The sequence below is a fragment of the Bos taurus genome, chromosome 20 (genome assembly GCF_002263795.3).
Source record: "Bos taurus isolate L1 Dominette 01449 registration number 42190680 breed Hereford chromosome 20, ARS-UCD2.0, whole genome shotgun sequence".
In the NCBI taxonomy this organism is placed as follows: domain Eukaryota; kingdom Metazoa; phylum Chordata; class Mammalia; order Artiodactyla; family Bovidae; genus Bos; species Bos taurus.
This window is the reverse complement of record NC_037347.1, coordinates 31,168,960-31,182,827: the sequence shown is the minus strand read 5'-3', so window position 1 is coordinate 31,182,827 and position 13,868 is coordinate 31,168,960. Positions and strand designations below refer to the sequence as shown.

General features: G+C 37.1%; 1 protein-coding gene across 4 annotated transcripts in view; it reads left to right on the top strand.

The window, feature by feature from the left end:
• NNT (nicotinamide nucleotide transhydrogenase) overlaps window positions 1-13,868 on the top strand; it is a 92,300-nt gene that overhangs the window by 62,638 nt on the left and 15,794 nt on the right. For all 4 annotated transcript variants that reach the window (XM_005221530.5, XM_005221529.5, XM_005221528.5 and 1 more), the window contains 2 exon segments: window positions 4,631-4,790; window positions 7,200-7,281. In XM_005221530.5, coding sequence (XP_005221587.1) covers window positions 4,631-4,790; window positions 7,200-7,281 — 242 coding nt within the window.

The window sequence follows — 13,868 nt, the reverse complement described above, 5'->3', positions numbered from 1 at the left end:
AGTTATATCTGTCTCTTTGTTGTTTTTCAGTCACGTCAGGTGGCCAAAGTATTGGAGCTTCAGATTGAGCGTCAGTCCTTCCAATGTACTTCTGCAATTATGTCATCTTTCTCTAAATTTTTATCTGTTCTTTCATATTTATTGACCCGTTTCTGCTGTTCTTTTCTATTTTCACTGCCTCAGGCATGGCATTTACTGTCAGCATACCTCAGATATTTTTTAATACTTGTATTATATATAAGGCTAACAAGGTCTCATAGCTGTCTGTGACCGTAGAAATCACACTGGGTTAGATTGCTACTCTATAATAGCAAATTATAGTAATTTGGAATCAAGAACAGTTGAAGCTTTAATTTTTTAAAAATATTATTTGATTACAAAAATAAAGGATATTTAATGAAACATCTTTCATTAAAAAAAAAAGAAAATAGAAAAGGATAAATAAATATATAAAATAATCTACAATCCCATTACCACTTAACTGTTAACATTAGTCTTAATTCTTACCTTTTTTCATATGTACATGTTTAAATACCTTCTATGTTAACATTTAGTTTTCTTACCAATACATTTTAGTGTCGACGTATTATTATATCACAAAGATATATCATAATTTATTTATCCAAGTCCGTGAGAGTAGTTGTTTTTAACTTTTTTTTTTTTTGCTGCAGTGTTCCTCCTTAGGCATCATGGATTATTTTCTTAGCTCAAATTTCTGTGAGTACAATTACTTGACCAAAGGGAGTAAGATTTTTTTGTTTGCTGTAGATATTGATAAGTTGATCTTCAAAGGACATTCCAGTCAAAGCTCCCACCAGTGATGTGTGGGGTGCTTGTTTTACTGCTCACTGTCCATTCCTATGACTTCTTGCAAAACAAACAAGATAACAAAAACACGCCTGCCACGTTTTGTATTTCAAAAGTACAAATTTCCTTTCCTTCTCAATTTTCCTACTCTCTGACTTTTCGTATTAATTTTCATTGATTCTTAGCTTTATTATAAGAAATTGCTTATTTCTTATAATAAGCAATTAGTTTTTTATAAGAAATGGTTTCTCCATGGCTTGTGCTTAGCAGCTTAGAGTGGTTCATAATAATAATAAAAGTGAAATAGCTGCTTGTAATTGGATGTAGTATACTATGCTGGGTGCTTTACGAATATTGACTCCTAATTCTCAAACTAGTTCTGGAGGTAGGAAATATTCTCATTTTACAGGGAAGCTATTTTAAGACACCGTTTATGATTTGCCTTTGTGTTTGTGGAGCCTGCCCTCGCACCTGGCACATTCAAGTGAATATAGCAGTTTTAAAATGAATGTTTTATTAGCTTATTTCCCAGTTAGAAATCCTCTTCGAGAAGTTATGGTAGCAGAAATACTACCTTTTATCAATATCTGTTAATATTACTAGTATGTTTACCTTCATAATTTTATCATTTATTGAAGGAAAAATCCAAACCAGAGTGGAGTGGTGGAGTGGTTTTATTATGGGAGAGGGGATGGAATGGACCCTAAGTGTAACCATCATCCTGAAAATTGAATATTTGTTCTGACAAAGAAGTTTTTTGGGTATCCTCTGAGTGTAATTCTTGGTTACATGACACCCAATATTATAAAAACTAGAAAATGTCAAAAGTGTCCAAATAGCCAGTTCAAATAAATGATTTGCTTTATATCCAAAGGTCATAGAGACATTAACCTCTTTATGATTTTATAGTTCATTTACTTGAGATAGTGTCTAAATTAGGGTTTGGGATATAGAGGGCTTACAAAAATGCAACAGCATTCTCAGACTAAATTCTCTGGTTTGTGTACTTTGCTGCTTGTTTCCAAATGAAAATAAAGCAGAATGAAGTAAATGAAAGCCAAACCAAAAATAATTTTTTTTTTGCCTTGTGATCAACTAATTAGCACCTACAAAGCATTGAAATGAGGGGATGCTAGTCAATGGTATACATGTTATTTTTGCTTTGGTTTTGTTTATTTTATGATCTTCCTTTGTTTTCATATTTATTTCTTAGTTTGCTTAGAATTATGTGAATTAAGCATCTCTTTAATGTAGCATACAATGTTCATTACGGGGCTTAATAACTTAAAAGGGGCAGTCCTGGACAGTGTTGCAAATGCTTTGTCTTGGAACTTGGGAACTCTTCAGGCTGTGGATCAGTGGTCACAGGGTAGTCTCATCAGTCTTAAGCAAGCAAAAAAAAAAAAAAAAAATTAAAAAAGGAAACAAAACAAAGCCCTAAACCCTAAACGTTTATTGGAAATATGATGTTGCAATGGTAAATTCAGAGATGAAGTTTGATTTAGTTTTTAAGAGACCATGTGGAATTAGTGTAATGGTGATATAATTGAGGATATGTGTTTAACAAGTTGACTTTGATTGTTAAATTACTGTGTGGTTCCCTATTTTTTCTTGTAAGATACCATCGGAAGTGGGTACACACTAATTAAATATTCTCAGAAATTCTTTCCTTCTCCTCTATTCAGCTTTATAGGAAGAAAAGAAGGGCTCCTTTTAAGCCAAGTGAGAGTAAATTGGTCATATTCTTCTACATCCTATTCCTCTGTCATCTGTCTGTTTATAGGGCTATGTGATGGAGGTGATAGAGCCTTTTTGTACATTTCACTAAAAGAAAATTATAGCAGAGATATTTTAGTGTTTGAAATTGTTCTTTGAAACCATTTTTAAGGGCAAAAATTGATAGAACACATTTCTAGTAATTTAGTTTCAAAATCCTGTGATTCAAAACTGGAAAGGATTTGTAAGAATCAGCAGATGTTGAATGTTTGGGAAGTTTCAGATATGGCTGTTTGGATTTTCATTCAACCTTGGATTTAAGTAGAGGAGGTTGTGTTAAGAATTTGAAACTTCATGTTGGATTAGGATGAAGAACTTAAAAGCATCACTTTAATTTTTCTCTGATCCTCTTATCTGTTAGTAATATGCATAAGCATATTCTAAGCTTTATTTTATATGTAATAGTCTTAGACAAATTTACCAGACTCTGGGCTCTGTAAATGTGAATGTCTGATAAATGAGGTTAGGTCAAAGGAACAACTTAAAAATTCTGACTTTTTGATCCACATCTTTGAAACATAAGTGAGCCTCTCCTCTCCTCTTCTCTTTTCCTGCCTTCACTCTGTCCCACTTCAGCAGTTTATGTAAATCTCTCTCCTAAGGTGGTAGCAGGCTGGCCTATCTTTAGATGAGTTTTTTTTTTTTTTCCCCTCTGACGTATTACTTATCACTGAAAGTCTCCAGGTGCTTTTTGCTCTTTAATAATAAAGGATTGTCTTTTTTTAAAAAGTATAGTTTGACACTTGTATAGCTTTAAAATAGTATAAATGATGGATCAATGATATGTTTATTCAAACCCTTAAAATAAGGTTTAATTGTTTGTAATTTTTTTATGAAATGATATCAGTTTTGATCATTTAGGATGACTACTTTGATCATGTATAGTGTTCTGAAAATGCTTTTGATTACTAAAAACATCCAGCTTCTGGTCTTTTATTTCTGTCATTTTTTTTACCACCACACCTCTCGAGATCTGCAGACAGTTTTCAAATCCGTTATTGTCACATGGTCCAGGTGTGTTTGTATGGTACGTTGTTCAGTTCAGTCGCTCAGTTGTGTCCGACTCTTTGCAATACCATGAACCGCAGCACTCCAGGTTGGATGATTGTAAATGAGCATCCAATAAATGCCTCCTGCTTACTTTTTCCTTAGATGGTTTTACTAGTTAAAAGGTGGGTATAAATTTTAGTGAAGCAGGGTATAAACTTACTCATTTACCTTTTGGAAGTGAACTGTTTAAAAAGGCTAATGATGAATCCAGTCACTTCTGTTCTTGCTTCTTGGAGCTGTAGGTGCTTTGAAAAGTGTCAACTCCTTCACTTTTTTTCTTGACGGCAGAGGGCAGCAGACTTCTAAATGATAGGGGTCTCTATCCTTTGATTCTTCCCTGTTGCCTCTTGACAGCTTGAACTTGTAGCAGAGTTCACGTGAGATATTGGTAGGTAGAGTCACCTTGTAAAATTTCTATAGCCTTCATTCTCTTTTACTCAGGTGAAATACATGCCAATATGGAGATAGAACTTGCTTAGTCAGTAGACAGATAAGAATGACTAGATCAGAGTTTTTAGGCCTTCTCTGGTGGCTCAGATGGTAAAGAATCTGCCTACAATGACGGAGACCCAGGTTTGATACCTGGGTCAGGAAGATGCCATGGAGAAGGGAATGGCTACCCACTCCAGTATTCTTGCCTGGAGCCTGATGGGCTACAGTTCATGTCGTTGCTAAGAGTTGGACATGACTGAGCAACTAGCACTTTTTAAATATATATGTTAAAGTCACTGGTAATTTTCCATTAAATGCCTTTCTAAAATTTATTTTTGTGGAAAATATATCAGTGTGAAGTTGATTTTGTAGAAAACAATGATGTGATTTCCCAGATGTCTTTTTATCATTTAAGTTTTTGAAATAATTTTCAGACACTCGATCAAATTTATTTGGTTAAAATGTTTTAGGTGATCAAGTAAACGTCTTTAATTGACTCTGACTATCGTATTCACAGAAAATTTATGTGGATTAAATTTTCACAGCTGATAATTTTGCTCTCCAGGCAATGAATCGCTCCCTGGCTAATGTGATTCTTGGAGGCTATGGTACCACTTCAACAGCTGGTGGAAAACCCATGGAAATTTCTGGCACGCATACAGAAATCAACCTTGACAATGCAATTGACATGATTCGAGAAGCTAATAGCATTATTATTACTCCAGGTAAAAAACCAAAACCTGAAAGCAAACAACCTGTAATCACTTAAAGTAATTTCTTGTAATAGGAAAAATCAAATTGGAACTTACTCATTTTTGAAAATATAATGGAAATTTAGAAGCAACCCTGTGATTACTAAGTGAATAGTTCTGGAATTCTTGGCTTAGGTTAATAGTTTGGGAATCATATAGAGATTTTATAAATTGAGGTAGTAGATTCTACCTGTGTTTTTCTGTGATTCAGTATAAAATGTTTAAGTCATCGTTGAGTCTTGGTTATTTTTTTTCTCATTGATAAATTTTGGGCCTATGTCAGGATTAGATAGTATATGAAAGTGTTCAACTCACTCAGTAAAGGTTGGTAAATGTTAATATCTTTCTTTCTAAAAGTAAATATTTAAAAAAATCATTGAAAATCATGTGATTTCCAACAAGATGAGGTAACAAGTCCAGTATAAAGGACTTGGTCTAGAAGTCAAAACACCTTACTTCTGTTTTTCATTTTGCCTCTAATAATTGACATGTGGCCCAAGTCAGTTCGTCTCCCCAAGCTTCAATTTCCTGAGGCTTAGCCCAGTACTTCTTTACTTATCAAAGAATGCCATTGCATTTATTACAGGCAATAAATACATTGATTTCAGATTAGAATTTTAACTCTATCATGCTATCATAGAAGTTTTCTATAAAGAAATCAATTGATTTTGTCATGTGGGTAGTTTTTTGGTTGACTATGTGAAAGTGAAAGAAAGTGAAGTCGCTCAGTCGTGTCCTACTCTTTGCGATCCCGTGGACTGTAGCCTACCAGGCTTCTCCATCTGTGGGATTCTCCAGGCAAGAATACTGGAGTGGGTTACCATTTCCTTCTCCAGGAAGGATATCTTCCTGACCCCAGGGATCGAACCCGGGTCTCCGGCACTGGAGGCAGATGCTGTAAACAACAAACATTAGCAGAATTGAAACTTCAGGTGACAGTCTTCTCAAGTGGGGGCAGCATTATTTTTCTCTCAGTATTTGAAACACATGGATTTGGGGATTTGGCTTCTCAAAGATGGAGCTGCTACTGTCAGCTAGCGTGTGTGCGAGCAGGTAAACCAAATATGCTATAAGCCTCGGACCTTCCTGCAGCATGGGTTGTCCCAGCCAGAGTGCATTGGTGTTACCTGTTGAGAAGCATTGTCCTGGGGTGTGCAAGTGGAGAGTAAAGGACATACTCTCTTCATTTTAGGCATTTTCCATCTAGTGGAGAAGTCAGATCAGTAAGTAATGCAAGATGGGTTATGATAAGAGCTGCACTGGACAGTGTAGGCACGTTTCTATCATGGGGAACCTAAGGATTGTTGGGAAGTCAGGATTTGTGTTGGACTCCAGAGGGTGGATGGTATTGGGGTGGGGGAGGTAGGGGGAATACCTCGAGCAGAGATCGGTCTTTGAAAAAATGAGGGTAGGAAAGTGGGGATAGATAATGAGATTCACTGGAAAGGGTGGAGGGACAGAACACAGGGGTTGAAGGAAAAGGGAAATGATTGATGTTTTTGGTCATACTTGAAAGAACATCAGAACTATGGAGCACTTTTTTTTTTTTTGGAAGAGGGGGAAAAATCTTAAGTTCTTATTTGGAAACATTAAGTTTGCAGTGTAGCTGGGACAGTAGACAGGCTGAACTGGAGCTCAGTGTTGGCTGGAGCGTGGAGGCAGATTGGGAGCTGTCAGGCAGTTGTTCGGGCTTCCCTGGTATCTCAGACAGTAAAGAATCTGCCTGCAATGCAGGAGACCTGGGTTCGATCCCTGGGTCGAGAAGATCCCCTAAACGGCATGGCTACCTGCTCCAGTATTCTTGGCTGGAGAATTCCATGGTCAGGGGAACCTGGCGGGCTACAGTCCATGGAGTTGCAAACAGTTGGACGTGACTGACTGACTACTTTGTAACTTTCAGGAGATTATTGAAGCTGTGGGATGGGCTGAGGTTTTCCAAGGAGAGAGTGAGGCGCAAAGTTAAAGCCCTGGGGAGACTCAGGATTTAAGAGCGGGAGTACAGAAGGAAAAGATCTGTTCAAGGAAATCGAGGAAGAAAGTAGGGACGGCAGTGATCTCAAAGCCCAGTAGGGTGACAGTTTGAAAACATTTACGTGAGAGCGGGCGAGAGTGTATCCACTGTGCATGTGTGTGTGATGTGGGAGGGAGTGCCCAGCACTGTTAGACACCGTAGGGGACTGAGGAGGGACCATGAGATTTTGAATTTGAAATTTAGGCCAGTATTTTTTAAAGTCCATATTTGTCAGTTTTTTGTTTTCACTTCTAGTCCTGTTACCTGATTGCCCTTTTTGGCATAAAAATATGTTTCAATCAAGAGAGAAGTTGTAGTTCATACAATTTGAAATAAAACCACATTCTTCTGTATTCTCAATGCTCCTGTAGGCTACGGGCTCTGTGCAGCCAAAGCTCAGTACCCCATTGCTGATTTGGTGAAGATGCTCTCTGAACAAGGCAAAAAAGTCAGGTAAGTGCTTGCCGTGCATGTGTGAAAGGAAAGGAAGAGCGATGGCTTCTTTCAGGTGCCTGTTTCTTCAAGTGGGGTTTTACCTGTGGTACTAGGTAGAGAAGTTGTGAAAGACCCTGTTCTAGCCTTAGTCTTACTTCCTAGTTTTCACTGTCTCTAATAGCATCCAACTTCAATATAGTCTCATTTTAGAAACAGAAATTCTTATGGTACTGCATTCCAGGATACTTATCAATAGGGAAAAATGGATCCTGGTTTCTCTGTGGTTTGACTTGGGGAAGGAGGTCATCAAGGCATCTGAGTCCCATCAAGCTGTGTCTTTTGGGTTTCTGTTGTTCACACAGAAGGAGAACATCTCAAACAGGGGGTCTCCGAAGGGTGTGAGCCCGAATGGTGAACCTGTGACTGGCTGATGGATTTAGCTCTCACACTCAGGCTAGAAAAGACTGCAGAAAACTTTCTTTTTCTGTGTATAAGATAGATAATAAAGCCATACACTTTTTGGACTGTGAATTAGAACAGCTCCTGTTATTGCTATGTGCTACTTGGGCCCTGGATTCTGCTCTTGGGTGGATGGTTATTAAGCAGAATGTGAAGTCAAGGACTCTGCATTTCTAGATTATTCCCCCGACCTTGGATAAAGGGTTTGTGGTATGTGAAAATGGGGTCAGGGTGGCGAGCCCTTGCAGTGCTTCATGTCTGTCCTCTGTACCTTTGGGTCTGCCTTCTGGAACTCTGCTGTCTGGAGGCAGTGAAGGGGCCGGCTGGAGTTGTCCCTGGGAGCATAGCTGCTGCGTGTTGTGTGGGGAGACTGGTTCACTAGCAGTTTCACTGACAAGGAAGTCAGAGCAACAGGATAACTCCATTGTTAAATAAGATTGGTTCATTTACCAAGATGTCATTGCATATTGACAAAATTATTTATGTCTGTTAATAAAATTCCTTTGAGATATCAATCTTACACTTTTGCCTGGAGGAAGATGATAAGAAAGTGAGCCAAACAGAGGGCCTAGAATTAATCAGACTATCTGTGCAGACTCGATGCAGAGTCCGAATCTTTAGCTCGAATGTTGCCTCTATGAACAGCAGTAGAACAGTCTTAGGTGATTAAATCAAAGGGTTATCTAAAAAGTTTTAACGTCAGCTGCATTTTCTTTCTTTCTTCCCACCCTTTTTTCCTTCTCTCAATCTTTTTCTCACTCTCCACCTTCCTGGGATCTATAGTGAGCCTGTGCTTTTTGAATACACAGAATTAAAATACTATTTTACGATAGGTCCAGCATTTCTGTCATGTAGATGGCTTCCATGTTTAGTAAAGTCTAAGATGGATCGATAGAAGATGAGAAAAGGCATCGTCTTTGTTTTTTAATTTTCACATGAGAGGTCTCATTTTGGTAGCTTATTCGTCTTTTCATAGAGTGTATTAAATGGGGCTTCCCTTTTAGTAGTCTTTGCCACTTAAAGCATTTGCAGACCTACAAGTGGAAAGGATGTGTTACAGAATCTTTTATGATTTTCCTAAAAAGAAATTTTTTCTCTTTATTTGATCCACATGTAAAAATGTAAAATGTATTAGCGATGCCTTCTGTCACCACATGTTTAGGAGATGAGTGGCAATCATAATAAAACAGAAAGATGGCTTTAATGTCTTAGTTATTCTTAGGGAAAGGAATGATTAATTTGACATAACCTCTCTTGTTACCCACTGGTCAGCCCAGGTTGTGGGTGCAAGGATGGGAAGCTTGACAGAAGGCAGGATGTGAAAGGGAAGGAATTAAGAGAGATGGGAAAAAAAATCAGGGATAAAGAAAAGGGATAAGACAAAGGAAATTTTAGCTTCTGACCTCATTTAAAATTTGAATTTTATCCATGAAGACATAATATAAAGTGCTATTTTAGGAGGATTTCTGTCACACTGCATTGAAAAAGTAACTATTTGACTTAAGATTTCTGGCAGGTATTTAGTTAAACATGTATGAATAGTTTCTCAGTCATAATTTTTTTTTTAATTGAAATAATTTTGGGACTTGCCTGGCAGTCCAGTGGTTAGGAATCTATACTTCTACTGCAGGGGACCCGAATTTGATCCTTGGTTGGGGAGCTAATCCTGCAAGCCACATGGCACAGCCTCCCATGGCACAGCGCCCCCCAAGAAGAAGTAGTTTTGTGACCAGGACATCAGGCTTTTCATGAGCGTTTTTAATCGTTGTGTATAATCATCAATTTTTATAATAATTTGTTAATAGTAAATGCTAATAATTTAGTATGTGAATGATATTATTTGTCAGCCTAATTTCTACTTGTGAGTTAGGAAGAGTTAGCCACTTATATTGATTACTCTGTTTCATATTAAAGATGGAATTATATATTAATATGTTCAAATTTTTTCTTTTTTTTACTATAATGAATTTTCAACATGGGCTTTGTAGTAAGTTATGTAAGTCTCATATTTGTATTAAATGAAAGAGAGCTATTCTTGCTAACATGACAGTAGATTATCATATTTTTCCTTTATGGCTTCCACGGGAGTTTTTTTATTTTTTTTTAATTTTAAAGGGAATCATAGCAACTTTGTTGATTGTGCTTTATGTGCATCATCATCTTTCTGTAGCAGAAATGCAGATTTTCTTTACGAAGTTAGGTGTTGGCTTTTTCTTAAGAGGCACATGTCTGTTTGAACAAGAGATGGCTGCAGCGGTTACCTCGTATTTTAATGAAATAAATCTGTATTTACAGTTGGCGGTAATTTGGTCCTTTCATCACTCTGGAGCTCCCACGGTGTTCATTGAGTACAGCTGCTGGGCCTCTGCTGTTAGTAGATCTTTGTGCCTCAGGACCCCGGCATGCCTCACATCCAGATGTGGTGACATATTTTCACACATTCCCCATGGAAATGTGCCAGTGTGGACATACGATTGTCATCAATTAGTTATGCCCAAGTGGTGCCAAGAAAAATTGCATCTGTCATACAGTCTGTCTGGCTTCATGGCCCATGATTGATTTAGAGACATTCCTGTTTTCCTTTACTTTGGCCATAGTCATAACATGCTCACAGAGACCTGAGGTTATATAATGAAGCACATGACATTTCATGAAAAGAGCTCGTTTCAGAATGTCCTGGAAGTTCACTGACGTAGCCATCTTTACTGGCCAGGATATTGTTGCTTCCTGGGCACCCAGATACCTAATTTATGCTTGATCTCTGAAAGCATTTTATTATAAAAATCTTATGATACAAGAGCACAGACATTTTTTTCTCTTCGTTTTCCAGTCTTTGGGTCAATACAAGCTTTTCATTATAAAGTTGAGGTAGTGTTTCCAACAAATAATCCTTAGAAAGACATATTTTTTTTTCTTTTTGCAATTAATTAATCACTGCTTGATTTTCTTTGTGTAAAACATTATTGCTTTAAAATTTGTCAACTTTGATTGGCTAACTGATGTTATATATGGCTTTCCTATTAATGTTCAACTCTGTCTTTCTATAAATAATTTGCTGATAGAAATTTACTTCTAGGTGCTGAGAATACAAGAATGCAGAAGCTCATTTCCCACTCTCAAAAGTTTATAGATAGAGAACAAATTGATCAGCAAATGAACGAGTGAATGAATTCCATTTAATGTACCAGTATGCTAAGAAGAGTGGAGCAGGAGGAGGGCAGGAAGGCAAAGGACAAGAGCAGATAGCTGTCAAGGGAATATTTTAAACCTTTTGTTCTACTCATAACATGAAACTTTTTTGCAGGTTTTAAAAAATAAATATTTAATTATTTTTTTCATCTTCTGTCTAAACATATCTAGCTGCCAATGGTATTTACAGTTTAATAGTGTTTTACAGTCTTGTGTGACATGACTGTAAGTTTAAATGTATGTTATTTTTGCTAGGAAATCTATTCTCTGAAGATACTTGAAGATGAAATATTTTGTTGATCTAACTGGATTTTCCCGTTTTTCATGGATTAAATGCAGTCTAAATAAACAGAGTTCAGCTATCTTGGATTTGTTATATTTTGGGGCGCAGGAAAATCTAAGACATGCAGATTTGTTAAGTAATAAAGATATGTGCTTCTGAAGAGAACAGAGGTTAGGCCAGATAAAAAGATCCAGTGTAGCAGTTGAGGAAGGAAATAGATATTTTTTATGAGTTTCTTGCCAGCTTTGCATTACTTTCTTATTAGCCGTGACTATTCATGTCAGTGACCATTTCACTGTGTGAATAATTACACAGTACTTGGTGCCAGGCACTGTTGTAGGTTCTGAGAATACACCAGCGGATACAAAGATCAAAATTCTTGACCCATGTGGAGCTGACATTTAAGGAGAACTTAGTTAAAAGGTGTTGAGATATTCTGAATTGACACTTATAACCGTATTATGTTTTCAGTTCAGCCACTGGTTGAAATGATGAAGAACAGCAGGAGCCTTGATCATTATTTCACAGTTTCCACTGGCGCTCTTTGGTGATGAATTAGCCAGTGCTTCTGGTGTTCTGAAAGAATATGCTGTGTTTTTGTGCACTGAGCCTGCCTTCTTATAAAACATGGTGACAGGAGGATGGGTGATGGGAATTATTTGTGTAATTAGTCAAATGAGTGAAACTTTTGGTAGAAGAGAGGAAAACCAGTGTGTGTGCATTCTCTTATATCTCTGGTCAACCTGTTGTATAAAATTTCTAGGAATCTCTCAGATCAAAGGTGTCCTAGAAAAGGGCCATCATCCTTCCAGACTCTTGACTGTTGATTAGATTGCCTCTGACTGCGTGCTGTCCACAGCGTATTGATATAGTGGAAAGAACAGAAGACTCTGTTAAAGGCTGTGATGTAGGTGTTTATAAAGCCCCTGCCAGCCATGCTGTTCTAGGACTCATTCCTTGGAAATGATGATCACAGGCATTCCAGTGGTCAAGGGGAGAAACTCTCGCTATTGATGGAAACCAGTGCCTCTGACCATCAGAGTGATGTTTGGCTTCTAGGTCTATTATTAATTATTATAGAGATTTGAGCTGATTTTTGTCAATGAGGTTCATGTAAACATGGCAGAGGAGAAGTAAATAGAAACCCTCTTGTCATTTCATGTTCAAATTCTTCAGTATCTTGTTAATATTTTCCATTTCATGCTGTTTACTAGCCATTGCATTTCAAGAGTCACTCAGCATCATTAAAATTATTCAGTCAGAAATAAGAAATTATGTATAATTTTCACTATTTCTCTCCAGTGTGCAAGCATATATATTCTAGAACTTTATCTACAAATAGAATTTCAGTTTTCCCCCCAATATCATTCTTCATAGTCTTAGTAGTTATTTTGAAATAGAAACCATGTCAGTAGTCATACAGCTGCTGTTCTTGACTGTACTGGATTTGGTTCAGTGAAGGAAAAGGCAGATTTGGGCACAATTTATAATAATCTCATTGGAGTGGAAAAGGAAGTGTTGGGACAGTTTCTGCACTGACATTCACACCAGTCATCTGACCTGGTCCTGTTTAGATGGCTTCTTGTTATTTTTGGGATGGCCCTGGTGTCACGGGCCACCTAAACACATGGTACGTGTGGCCATAGCGTCCTGTCAAACGTTTCTTCACTCATACTTGTAGAACAGGTTCTGTTGTTCTGTAATAGGAAAACTGCCCCTGGGACACTCTTGTAAGCCCTTTAACATTCATTATTTTTTCCTGAAGAAGGGGAGGCCGTGGATGAATACCAGATTCAGATCAGAGTTCAGCCTTTATTCACATTCAAAAAAAAAAGAGAAAAGTACTTAGTGTTCTCCAATTCTGGCAGTTGGAAAGTTCAAGGAAATTAGAATTTTCTTTTTCATTGAGAATTGTGAGTGGGTTTATCTGAACCATTACTTCTGAAAAGGACTCACAGTTTCAAAAAGTTGGGTTTCTATCCTTTTGCTAAGAAGACTTGCCTAAACATCGACTCCACAACCTTTCTCATTAATCAGTTTTTGTGGATGACAGCTGCATTGCTGGGCAGATTTTTTTTTCCACTTTGTTTCCATGCTTCTCTTTTGATGGATGTACTAACCCCGCACAGCTGGTCCCAGCCTTTTCACCAGGAAGGATACTGTGTGTGACATTTAGTCTGCTTCGTATTTTATAAGATTTTACTTCAAAATGCATTTACTAAAATTATTTCTTTTAAAAAAATAAGTTTTCCTTGTGCTTTTAATAGGTGACCTGTAGCTGTCAATCAGAAGTTCTGGTCAGAATGTGATAAACCAAAGAACCCTGTCTTTCCAGATCCTGTCATATTTTTCAAAGGTTAAAATTAATTAAAATATTTAATTAAATAAAATAAACAAACATTTAATTAAAAATATTGAAAATAATAGCAAATCTTTTTATTACCTCCATGAACCTTCCTCAGAATGGAGCATTGCTACATGCAAACATAAAATACAAAGGTTCTTTGGGCGTACCTCCTAGCAGGGATTCTGTTACATCTGTAGTGAAATTCCCAGTCTGTTTTGTGACAGAACACAGTGTACATGTAATTGTTGTTACTCTAAAAGCGTCCTGCCTTAGGAAGCATTGTATTAGAGAGACTTGAAAGTCAATTTTAACTCTTAAACTTTTATT